Source organism: Acipenser ruthenus, unplaced genomic scaffold (assembly GCF_902713425.1).
Source record: "Acipenser ruthenus unplaced genomic scaffold, fAciRut3.2 maternal haplotype, whole genome shotgun sequence".
NCBI classification, from domain to species: domain Eukaryota; kingdom Metazoa; phylum Chordata; class Actinopteri; order Acipenseriformes; family Acipenseridae; genus Acipenser; species Acipenser ruthenus.
The window spans coordinates 1-13,202 of record NW_026708085.1 but is presented as its reverse complement, the minus strand read 5'-3'; the positions used below and the strand labels follow the sequence as shown (position 1 = coordinate 13,202).

General features: G+C 40.5%; 1 protein-coding gene across 2 annotated transcripts; it reads left to right on the top strand.

Annotated features, from left to right (window-relative positions):
* The first annotated feature begins 1,391 nt into the window (after nt 1-1,391).
* LOC131728756 (vascular endothelial growth factor receptor 1-like) lies at nt 1,392-11,260 on the top strand. Of its 2 annotated transcripts, none has more exons than XM_059019762.1 (7): nt 1,392-1,522; nt 1,654-1,753; nt 4,415-4,520; nt 5,181-5,329; nt 5,733-5,808; nt 6,317-6,417; nt 8,549-11,260. In XM_059019762.1, the coding sequence occupies exons 1-7, from the start codon at nt 1,432-1,434 to the stop codon at nt 8,721-8,723; spliced, it is 798 nt and encodes a 265-aa protein (XP_058875745.1). In that variant the 5' UTR covers nt 1,392-1,431; the 3' UTR covers nt 8,724-11,260. The 2 variants fall into 2 exon arrangements, with proteins under 2 accessions (XP_058875745.1, XP_058875744.1); XM_059019761.1 differs by having other exon boundaries at nt 6,314-6,417.
* Nucleotides 11,261-13,202: the final 1,942 nt, after the last annotated feature.

Here is a 13,202-nt window from a genome sequence, read left to right as displayed (position 1 = left end):
AGAACAAAGGTTCTTAGAGAAAATAAATAGATGCCTAATTACTGCACAGTAACGCTGTTGTTTGTGCTGCCAGCTATTCTGATAAGTGAAATTAGCTCTGATAATAATATGAAGGGCCTGTGTACCAGATTAGCGAGGGCTCTTTGTGGTCTGTCACCATCTCTGATGCACTATACATTTTTAGCTTATTTACTAGATATGAATCATTCAACTGTGCCTGCTATTTTCAGCAGTGCAGCACGGAAATCGTGCTTTTAAAAATATCTGTCAAGCTATGAATCATACTGATCCATTATTGCTACTAAACCCTCCATGATTGTTGAACTGGACAGCAAACTATTTTCTGATTGAGGGTTTAAGAGTACGTAGCGAGGTTCTGAAAAATATAGTGTTGCGTGTCCCCAAGTGTTGCTACAACTGTTTACTGTACAGACATTTTTTAAAAGAGCTTCGAAACAGACTTTAAAGTTCCAAGTGTAAAAAGTTGTCAGGATGCTAACAATGAAAAAAGCAATGACAGGTACGTTATTTAAACAGTTGTATGAACATTTGGGGACGTGGAACGCTGTATTTGAACAGTTGTATGAACACATGGGGACGTGGAACACAGTTGTATGAACACATGGGGACGTGGAACAAAGTTGTATGAACACATGGGGACGTGGAACACAGTTGTATGAATACATGGGGACGTGGAACACAGTTGTATGAACAAATGGGGACGTGGAACACAGTTGTATGAACACAAGGGGATGTGGAACACAGTTGTATGAACACATGGGGACGTGGAACGTCTTTAATTTGCAGTCCATTTATTAAGTGCGCTGTTTAAAATGTATTTTTTTCCACAGTCAAACGGGTTTAAATTTGAGCACATTCTAAGTGGCACAGTCAATGAAAGTCATTGCAAAGCCAGTGGGTTTGATTTGGGCACATTCTAAGTGGCACAGTCAATGAAAGTCATTGCAAAGCCAGTGGGTTTGATTTGGGCACATTCTAAGTGGCACAGTCAATGAAAGTCATTGCAAAGCCAGTAGGTTTGATTTGGGCACATTCTAAGTGGCACAGTCAATGAAAGTCATTGCAAAGCCAGTAGGTTTGATTTGGGCACATTCTAAGTGGCACAGTCAATGAAAGTCATTGCAAAGCCAGTGGGTTTGATTTGGGCACATTCTAAGTGGCACAGTCAATGAAAGTCATTGCAAAGCCAGTGGGTTTGATTTGGGCACATTCTAAGTGGCACAGTCAATGAAAGTCATTGCAAAGCCAGTGGGTTTGATTTGGGCACATTCTAAGTGGCACAGTCAATGAAAGTCATTGCAAAGCCAGTGGGTTTGATTTGGGCACATTCTAAGTGGCACAGTCAGAAAGTCGTTGCTAAAGCCAGTGGGTTTCTTCTACTCTCTACAGGCCAGGCTTCCTCTGAAGTGGATGGCCCTGGAATCCGTTTTTGACAAGCTCTACACGACTCAGAGTGATGTGTGGTCCTATGGAGTGCTGCTGTGGGAGATCTTCTCTTTAGGTCAGTACAGAACGTTTGAGAGCAGCAGCGGGAGGTCGCTGGGTGTGCAGCATGACCGTTCCTCTTATCAGATTGACCTCTGACTGGCCGCTGCTGCTTGTGCACTGACCCATCCATGTTATTGTGTTTAGGAGCTTCTCCGTATCCTGGCGTCCAGATCGATGAAGATTTCTGCCGCAGACTCAAAGAAGGGACAAGAATGCGAGCTCCGGAGTATGCAACACCAGAAATGTAAGCCCAGCACAGTACACATAGCATACTGGGACACTGCTGATGTGAAGTGATTGTGATCTAATCTGACGGCTCCCGGTGATTGGTATTAGTGATATCTGTGAGTGCATGTGACCCAGTCTGGGTTTCCTCTCCGGGGTCAGGGGTCTGTGTAACAAGCTGAGTTTCACCGCACTCCAGAAAGACCAGCTTCTAACCTCGTTGGGTGGATCTTGAGTGTCCTTGGATGCAGAGCTGTTTGCTGTTTTTTAATTCTCTGTACTCTCTCTCTCTCTCCCTATCTATCTATCTATCTATCTACCTATCTATCTATCTATCTATCTATCTATCTATATATATATATATATATATATATATATATATAGAGAGAGAGAGAGAGAGAGAGAGAGAGAGAGAGAGAGAGAGAGAGAGAGAGAGAGAGAGAGAGAGAGAGAGAGATGTGAGGTTTATAGGAGGGTTTTGTCTGCACCCTTACGGTAAACACTGTATAGCACAGGTTTGAAGTCTGTATATCTGTATATAAGTCAATTTTCCTTGAGACTGTATATATATATATACAAATAGTGGTACATCAATTGTTATCAATTTACTACCAATGCAGAATGACTGTGTGTGTGGCACAAACGTTTTTCATGTGGATTGCAAAAACTTGCTCTGGGGTAAACCCCCAGACATGCTGTTCCACAGCCAGCGTATAAAAACAATATTTATATATACAGGTAGATATAATAATGCCTCAAACAAAACAGAATACAAAATAAGAAACACAAGAAGTAAGTGATGAGATAGTAATGTTTACAATGTGTTTGGCCGCTGTGCTGAAACCGGCTGAAACACAGGTGGGAGGCTAGCTGTGGGGATGTGTGAAAAACAAACAAATAAGATGTCATTCATTTCCCTATTTTTAGCTTGGGCAGCTGATGCTGTGGTAACATGCTGCCCATGAAACTTCATGCAAAGGAAGCTAGCTGCTGTAGCTGTGAAAGGGGAAGTCACAATAGCTGCATGGCTAATTGGACCTTGAATATGTAGAATGTGTGTTTAATCGGCAAAACCTTTTCTTACAAATGGCAGTTCCACCCTACTGTCTGTGTTTAGAAAACTGATATACCTTACTGTACAGGCACTCCTGTAGTCCCTGAAGGTTTTAGGTGAAATCCTGTGTATTGGACAATGCGAGTCCCTGTTCACATTGTAAATTGCGTAATTTTATTTAAATATAGATGCTCAGAAACCCTATCCTGTGAAGGAGTAAATTACAAAAAAAAGAACAATAAAACCTTGCACAATGGAGGTTTGAGAGAGTAGCTCATACCCAAACGACAGTGAACAGTGGTAACCCTACCTCCATATTGACTCCGATTATCAAATTCAGACTAACTAACGTCAAGAAACACAGAGTAACACTATTTAATCTCATTAGTAAGAAGGTACCTTACTGGTCCTGGTTTCTTTGCTCTCCTGGTTGTTTGAATGTGTGAGTTCTTTAACGTCGCACTGCCTTTCTCTCCCTGTAGTCTGCACACTGAACACACAAGTTATTTCCCACCAGCAAAAAAAAAAAAAAAGGATCTGCCCAAGACTCTCTGGACAGCCAGCTTGTTATCCTTTTGATCAGCTTAGTGTGCTTTCCTATAGCTTTCAAAAACATGATATCATCACCCGAATAGATGAGTCCCCTGTACCAAATATCAGGGTAATGCATTTTAACAAGACCAATATTTATTTACATATTTGTTCTTATCCAGTTTTTTTGGTCTGAGAAAGATGACTGTACATTGAATTTTATTTCGTGAAATTTAGCAAAGACATACCTCATTGGTTTTTGCATACAAACCTTAGAATTATTATTTTTTTTAAATATATAAATTTGTCTGCTTTCTTTAGCCTTCTATGGCATACAGGGAAAAAAAGTAATATGGTGACCTTTCAAATTTATAGCTTTAAAACATTTCTTTACATCTATTCTTTGAAACAAATGCATGTCTTCTGGAAAAATATGAAGATATAATTAATTACATACAGTAAAAAGCCGGACCCACATCAGATCTGGATTGCAGGGCAGGGTGAAAGCACACTGGCAGAGGGGTAGAATGGGGTAGCTGTCCCTCTCCCTCTCCCCTTCCCCTCTCTGTCACCTCCCCCCTCCCCTCCCCTCCCCTCCCCTCTCCCTCTCCCCCTCCCTCTCATCTCCCCTCTCCCTCTCCCTCTCCTCTACCCTACTGTTCTATGAGTTAACTTGTCACAATAAAACCACTTCCATCTATATTGACTGTTTTGTTTGAAATCATACTTCTGCTACTGATGTTGCGCTGTGACACTGTTGTGCCTGTTGAACGATACATGAAACAAAGTTACTATTGAAAACAAAAGAAAACACTTAGTAGAAACTGATATACCTTGGACAGTATGGCACAGCGCAGGGCTTCGGTCTCTCAGATTGTCCCTGAATGTTACAGAAATGTGTCGTGTGTTTGGGAATTTTGTGTTAAATAGGATAACAAGCTGAGAAACCAGCCATCCACCACAACTAACATGGAATACATGATTACAGATTGCAGATGATTACAGCCTGTTGCTTTTGGTCCCTGCAGTTATGGACCATGCTGTCGTGCTGGGAGAGTGACCCTGATTACAGCCTGTTGCTTTTGCTTCCTGCAGTTATAAGACCATGCTGTCGTGCTGGGAGAGTGACCCGAAGGAACGGCCGACCTTTTCTGAGCTTGTGGAGCGGCTGGGGGATCTGCTTCAAGCCAATGTGCAGCAGGTATGCCAGCTCTGATGACACAGTCCGCAGCAACACTTTTCATGAAGCACTTGCTGAGCTCCAGAGTGCACACAGTTTGGAGCAGTTGTGTGAGATATGAGAAGCAGAACGGAAACACACCCTTCGAAAATAACATCTTCTTAATGCCACTAGCGCTCTTAACAAAGTTGTGAACTAGTCATTCTTAAAATGAGTATTTTTCTTTTTTAAGGTTGGTGTTTTTTTTGTTTCTAATCTATCTCTCAGCATGTACGATTGCACATGAAAAAAAAAGATTTGTAACCTGAATTTCCATTTACCTGGGTTAATAACGAATAAACACGTAAACTTTGTACCCGGTGCATGCTCTTTATAATTCAATCCCACTGCATGTGTTAGTGTAGCATGTCAAATTCCCTTTGCTATACTTTATAATGCATAGAAGTCTTTGCAAGGTAAATTCTCATACCCCATTAGAGTTCACATAAACAGTTAAAATGTCTAAAGATTCAATTTAAACAGTTTAGATCTTAAAACTCATACTCATCAGTTTCCCATTAATACACGGCAGGTATATCAACGCAGGGAGGCCACAAGTTTTATAAAAGTGTGATACTGAATCTGGAGTTTGACAAACTCTTTTAACGATTCCATTAACACAAGACTGTGTCCTCCTTGCAGGATGGAAAAGACTACATTCCCCTAAATACCCTCCTGACATCGAGCAGCCCCGCTGCCTGCTCCAGCTCCTCATCCTCACACTGCTCTGTGGAGGAAGAGGCTCAGGACTCGGGCTCCACGTTCAGCTATGAGTGCTCAGGGGGCTTTGGGTATGTGCTGAGAGGCATTACAGCTCAAAGGCAATGGGATAGATAAGGGAAGGGATGCATTAGCTACACTAGACCTCCTGGCTTGCTAGTTGAAGTCCCAGTCTGAGTCATTCTCCGAGAGTTAAAGAAAACCCCAGAAAGCATGTCAAATGAATGTGAAGCATTAGCGCTAAAGGAATGCAGGTATGTTCTGTATTTATCTAATGATAGCAAGCTTCAGTGTGAATAAGAAGACACTGAACTGGCAGCTGTTTGAATACTCCTTGCTTATCTTACATTGTTTTTAGCATTAGTAAAATAATTGTGAACCGTTGCAGGTCCTGGCTTTCTTTGGTGTGTTTTTCTTTTTTCTACAGTAGATATTAAAAGACGTACTCATCAGGTTCCCATTAATACATTCCAGATACATGAACACACGGAGGGCACAGGAGTTTAACACATTCGAAGAGCTCTCGCTGAGGGACAGAGCGCTCCCTCATGTAAGTACAGTACAGGGCTGTATCCAGCGAGCTCAAGCAGGACTATATCAAGGGGATTCATTAAAGATACTGTCATAGAGCTTCATACCGCAGTTTGATGTTATCAGGAGCCTATCTGATAAATCAGTTTTTTCCAATCAACTCCTATTTGTTGAAAGAGGTCAAAACTTGAACCAGACAACTAAGTGATATATTTCAAGTTCTCTTCAGTGTGTTTTGTATCTCATTTTGTAACATGTTTTTTTGGAGGCAATGCTTTGAGAATATGGCCCGTAATGCTACAAACCAATCTGCACCCGTTTAATCACTATGCATGGAGAACGTAGCGCTCTGAGTCAGCACAGTTCAGTTAAATCTAAACCAATCTGCACCTGTTTAATCACTATGCATGGAGAATGGAGCTCTGTGTGTCAGCTCAGTTCAGTTAAACCTCTCTTGTTTGTGTTGCCCGTCTCTTCATGTTCCCCTGCAGCACTGACCCGCTGTTCCTCTTGTCTTTTAAAAGCAGGATTACCAGACGGACAGTGGGATGGTCCTGGCCTCTGAAGAGTTCAAGTGCCTGATGTGGAGCAGAGGCAAACCAAGACACTCCTCCTCCCATTCCTTTGGGTAGGTGTGTGTGGCCAAACACACCCTCTGTGCTAAACACCTGCCCTGAGTGCTGTGCAGGAGAGACCAGAGTGCCAGAGTGGCACAGTCTGGAATATACAGTACTGCTATATTGGCATAATCTGGACTATACTGCATTGCTGACGTAGTAGCAGGGAGGTTAAAGCCATTGCAGTCTATTACTATACATTGAGAGAGAAATACATCACATCAAAACAAACCATAATCCATTCCAATAGTCAGACTATAATAAAAACAGCAATGAATTGATTTTAAATTTGCATCCCCAGATTTGATCTATTGTTCTTCAACTGGGGTCCAAATAGCTACCAACTGATCTTCTTTGTTACTAATTCAGAGAGTCAATCTTTGTGTAATTGGATATTTCAGCTGATGTATCCCCCAGTTCGGAGGTAGGCTTGTCTGACAGTTTCTGATCTGTGTTCTAATGCAATGTGGAAAGCTATCCTGCCTGGACCTTGTGAAAGCACACACACACGCTGTCCTGTACGTGCCAGGGGTCCTGAGACCTCTGCGCCCGTGTTGTTTGGTTGCTCGTTGATATCACTTGGCACACTTGGATTGCATTCACAGGAAGCTCCTTAGAGTGCACATTGAGATCCTTCCAAGCTGCTGGCCTGTGTAAACACAGTTCAATTGATAAACACGTTACCCTGCTATCAGAACGACACTCAACCTGTTCCATTAACCCTGACCCATTTGAGCTTGTCAGAGCAGCACATTGTTCAGGGTGTTTAATGACGGCGGGACGTGAGCATAATTACAAATCCTTCCTGCCCCCCCCCCCCCCCCCTCCTGAGATGGGATGATTCGGTTAGAAAATCTAAAATAACTAGCCTTCATCACTGGCAGAGTTCATTTTAATGCATACGCTGATTAACAGGGTAAAAAAAAAAAAGCTTTCAGGGAAGCCTTTACTCCAGCTTATCAGCAGCATGTTTTCATAAAGGCATGCTGTGAAACTGCAGCCCCTCTGAAAGAGTTACAGTAGTGTGCAAATGTATTTGAAAACCTCAAGATTTGTCATTGATATCCTTAATATACCTACCTGCATAAAAACCTCTGGGTGTGACAATTTCAGTTTCCGGTCAGTAATCGATGATATAGAAGCAATAGGCACTCGTATGAAAATGTTAGACAACTTTGTGCTTTAATTAGGCATCTTCAACAACTTCTAAAAAGTTTCGTGACTTTTAACATGTGTGGCTCTGTGTTCTTTTTCTATTTTAAATGAACTGCATGTGTGGCTTCTTAAAGCCATCAATTAAATTAGGCAATCACTCATTTGACAATTTTGACAATTTTCCGGGAGTTTCAGTTCCAGTGGTTTCAATTCCTATGCACAACAAATCAAAACCACAGAAGCAATGGGGTGTTGTAACACATGTGCACACTGCTGAACTGCAGAAGCAATGGGGTGTTATTATTATTATTATTATTATTTTTTATGACGCCCTTATCCAGGGCGACTTACAATTGTTACAAGATATCACATTATTTTTACATACAATTACCCATTTATACAGTTGGGTTATTACTGGAGCAATCTAGGTAAAGTACCTTGCTCAAGGGTACAGCAGCAGTGTCCCCACCGGGGATTGAACCCACGACCCTCCGGTCAAGAGTCCAGAGCCCTAACCACTACTCCACACTGCTGTGTTGTAATACATGTGCACACTGCTGAACTGCAGAAGCAATGGGGTGTTGTAATACATGTGCACACTGCTGAACTGCAGAAGCAATGGGGTGTTGTAATACATGTGCACACTGCTGAACTACAGTAGCAATGGGGTGTTGTAATACATGTGCACACTGCTGAACTGCAGAAGCAATGGGGTGTTGTAATACATGTGCACACTGCTGAACTGCAGAAGCAATGGGGTGTTGTAATACATGTGCACACTGCTGAACTGCAGAAGCAATGGGGTGTTGTAATGAATGTGATGTATCTGGGTGTAGCACTTCATTAATAAGCAGTGCTTTTAGAACATCTCTCAGCCATGCTTTATTTGCTGTTCCATTATTGAGTAATAACAGAATGGCTGGCCTCCCTAGGAAACTGCAGCGTGTGTCTGTTGTACTAAAGGGATTGCATCATTTTGTTTTGCAGATTGAAAGCCGCAAGCAAACGCAAGGAGCCCGTTCAGTCAAACACGTACATCAGCAGCTGTGCTCTCAGGGAGCAGGACTGTGGAGCAGCCTCCTGCAGCAGCTCCATGCAGGAACCCTGCTGCTCCCCACCCCCCGATTACAACGCAGCAGTCTCCTTCTTCCCACCACTATAAGACCTTTTTTATTTCCCTTTTTATAAACATGTATTTCTAAGGTATGTGTTTTACTAACGCCGGCTTCCGGGACCACTTACTGACTGGAGCAGCTCCTTTTCATACTGCACTTTCTTTAAGGGTTAGAGAACATCGCCTCGCTCTCCTGGTGTTGTTGCTTTGCTGTGCAGTCTTGCATTCTTGTTGGCACAGTATTCTCTAGTCAAAGCCAGCGCAGTTCTGGATTTCTCTGCTGATTTCTTTATGTCATTTCAGCTTAGCAGTGACTTAGGGGTCACAGCATGTTACTGGGGAATCAGCGAGTTGATTAATGACAGTAAAGGAGCTGTTGAAGGACAGATTCTCTGAGCAGCTTTTTTTATAACATAATATCTCCAGCTGTGGGTTCTAAACTGGGTCTTTGTGAACACTGAGCAGGCAGTGCTGGCAGAGTTGAAAGGTCACATTGTCATATGTTTTTTAATGGAATGAGGGAAGGGTGTTCATTAACCCGTAAACTAGTAAAGGAAATTAAAAATGTTATTTGATTTGAAGCTACTTACTCATTATTACTGGCCTCCCTTTTTAATGTGTTGAAAATCTGTTAGTTCTTTGGCTTAAAAAAAAAAAAAATCAATTAGTCTTTGCAAAGAACCAAGTGTGTTCAAAACAAGGTAAGGGGAGGATAAGGGGCAGTGGATGTGAACCCCTTTGGTACACGAGGAATTAAGCAGTGGTTCAAACGCTTTCTTAAAGTACAGGGTGATTAGAAAGTAAGTTTACCACATCAATGCACCATATCATTGAGTGGTAAGCTTACTTTCTAATCACCCTGTCCATTGTCAATGAAACTGGTTTGTAGGTTTGCTGTTTAGTAGGCATGGCTCAGCCTTGACTAATTTATATATATATATATATATATATATATATATTCAAATTACAACTGCAGTACAGCTACTAAGTATTCAATTATCTGCGCTTAATAATTTTTTATATTTTTATACAAGAAATAAAAGTGATGTGCTGTTAGGGCAGATTATAACTCAATAGCTATTTTACCTTTAAGTTGATAATATCAGTATTATTGTGTATAGGAACAAGATTATTTAATTTTTTTAAACTGTATTTAATAATAAAACTTGTACAGAGACTTTGGAACTCACCCATGTGTTACCTCTATTCTCGCATGTATATACGAGTAACGGCTGCATACTTAGTTGCCCACGGAAGTAATGTCACTGCAGCAAAAACGGCATGTGCAAAAATAAACTGAGGACAGAGGCACATCCGTGCCACAGCTCTGAATATATCAATAGAGCTGATCAGTAAATACCATGAAGTGGGCGCATCATACATGGGATCAGTCAACTACCTTTAGCAGATGCTGGGTATGTAACATCAATGCGCCACATCGGTCACTTTTGTTTGTAATGGTAACTGTTTTGTAGAAGAAATATTCATGGAAGCAGTAACAAACTACAGGGCGTCCAGTCACGCTGTAAAGCCCAGAGTGTATTTCATTATAAATCACTTGAGAAATCATCCTCCGGTAAGGGGCTGTCAGAACTCCAGAACCTCTTTTCTGTGTAGATGTTATCACGTGCACAGAGCGACATGTTTCACTCATAGAATTCCAGGACCTCTATTTTTCTGTATAGAGTTATCACGCTCACAGAACATGTTTCATTCATAGAATTCCAGAACCTTTTTTCTGTGTAGAGATGTTCACGCCCACAGAACATGTTTCATTCATAGAATTCCAGAACCTTTTTTCTGTGTAGAGATGTTCACGCCCACAGAACATGTTTCATTCATAGAATTCCATAACCTTTTTTCTGTGTAGAGATGTTCACGCCCACAGAACATGTTTCATTCATAGCAGTTCCCGAGCACACTCTTCATTTTTGTGATTGATGAGGAGTTATTACATCATGTGTACAGGGTGTCTTTATATGTTTTATAGCAGAAATCATTTTGAATGATTTGAACAGCCAGACACCGCACAAGTGATGTATTAATTATAGTATGACCGGACACCATGGAGTGTGCTATTGATCTTATAATATGGCAGAAGAAACACTAGGGGCTCAATCCTATTGCACGGTCATATAAGGAATATGCGATGGGATGTTGCTTGCCACTCCACGCCGTTTTATAAATAGACATTACATACACACACAAACTGTTTTAATTGTTTTCTGGAAAACAAAAACGGATCCATTGCCAGATATAATCTAAGATGACGGTATAACAAAATTATGTTTTGACAAAAGTCTAAATGGGGAATCTTTCACCTCACTAAAACAGGGAATAAGGAATTGTTATTTTAAAGCTGGGACTCAAAAAAGGAAAAAGTGGAACTTGCAAGTATGTTATTGCTGTATTGCACTCAATATTCATTTGTACATAAAATATTTACATATTGAGAACTGGAAACTTTTTAAAATGTATTAGTATTTTTTATCCTTGTAAACAGGAATATGCTAAAAATAAAATTGTATAATTCATAAATGTACTACCAATTAAATGTATATAATAAAATATTTCCATATACCAAGTGCATTGTGTGCCGCATTAATTCATATTTATCTGTCAATTAGTAATGCTGATAATGCAAACCCCCTACACTCCTAACATGCAATGTGATTCCTCTCATTTACCGAAGCATGGCAAGCAGTACCTGAGACAGGTGTTTCTGCTAATTCCTCTGCTGTTGAAAATGTACCCGTTCCTGCCGGGTCATGCTGAGATATGTGGATGTCCTGTGTGTGGGTGTGTGGGCTGGGAGGCATGTCATGAATCTGAGTGGACCGAGATGTCTTGAAATCACTCGTGCTATGAAATGTCCCTAATTTAAACAATAGAACTGCGGGAAACATCTGGGAAATATGGTGCAAGACCAACAGCACACTTAATAAGAATTGCAGTTGTAAAGGAATAAAAGCTGTGCCACAAATCACATTAACGTACACCTTTCAAGGCATAGTGGCTCTTCCCAAAATAAAAAGATCCTTAAGACAGCCAGAATGAGAGCAGAGACTGTACCAATAATATCTGAGGAAGAAATACACACATATGGACACCACAGTGATAGCCAGAGTAAAAGTGTTGGTATTCTTTATTAAAATACTGCTGTACACACAAATATTGCAAAGGTGGAGACGTCAAAACATGGGGGGGGGGGGGGGGGGGTGTAGGTCATGATAGAAATTGAACAGCCTGGTAGTTTTGGGGAGACTGTTTGCCATCGACTTCTTTAGTCAGTGAAACAAAGGCAAGGCAAGGATGAACACACTTGGGTTTCTTAAACAATTATTTACAAGAAAGGTGGGCATTCAGCGACTTTAGGTTGTAGCAAAAGAATACGGAGACAAAATATTTTACAGGAGACAAAACCTATCCATTTTTTTTTTTTTTTTTTGAAATCCTCAACACATTCAAGAATAAAATAACACTAATGTGTATCAATGTACACTGCTTAACTTTACCTGGACTAAGTTAGAGGTGCCCTGTACGATCAGTTGTATAATGTTTATTTTCTATGCAGGACTTTAAAAGGATGGATTTCTTTCTTTTCTCTCTCTCTCCATTACCCCAACCATCAAAAGTTAGGAGCTTACCGATCTTCATGAGGTGACTAACAAAGATGGGATCTGGTTATATCAGGAGACTAGCTTTCCAACTAGAGATCTCAGAATTACAAGGAGATTCCCAACTCTCACCATAAGCTAAACCTGGCCTGCAACATGTTTAAAAAGGAGAAGAACCACCAAACAAAAATAATACTACCCATTATACTGGAACATGAAGAAATAGCTGCACATGTAAAAACACAACCTGAGCTTTCCACATTAAGTTAGCAGATTTTCACAGCCCAAAAAATGACAACTTGACATGACTCCAGTTGTCATTTGCTAACGTTTTACCTTTAGCATTTGATTTGTATAGAGTAAAAAATAAATTAAACCCAGAGTGGTGTTTAATGTGATGTGAGAATACCAAGATACATCAGACTGCTCTAATGAGGAATTCTGCTCACCAAACATCCTTCTGCAATAGACATCTAAATGTGCATCAGAACCTCAATCAGTATACAAGAGCATTAGAGTATTGAGGGTGTGTAATTCGGAAATGTTTATTCCCTATTTTTACCTCTGTCCTTGCTTCTGTGAAAAATAATAATGATGCTTCTGAAAATATTGGTCCACAAAGCTATTTGTCTGAACAGGCTTGATGCCCAAATACAATGATCCCCGTTAATGTTTTTTAAAAATGAAAATATGAAAATGAACCTCTTGTCTGCATATAAAATAAGCATATCTTGCTTTTTTGAGAATACCACTTTTTTTTTGTTTTGTTTTCTTTTTATATAAAATAATAACAATGTGATTTGTCAAAAACATACAAAAAGACAGCTGCTCTTCTGCCAAATAAAAGGAGCTAGTGATACAAATCTGGTTTGCTTGTTTTACTTTTTAAAAACACTTTCTCTCTCCCTCT

Bases quoted from the DNA above. Each gene is read 5' to 3' on its own strand.
- LOC131728756 (XM_059019761.1), top strand. From the start codon at position 1,432: ATGGCCCTGGAATCCGTTTTTGACAAGCTCTACACGACTCAGAGTGAT. The intron at 4,521-5,180 runs GTATGCCAGCTC...TCCTCCTTGCAG, and splicing joins TTCAAGCCAATGTGCAGCAG to GATGGAAAAGACTACATTCC. The intron at 5,330-5,732 runs GTATGTGCTGAG...AATACATTCCAG, and splicing joins GAGTGCTCAGGGGGCTTTGG to ATACATGAACACACGGAGGG.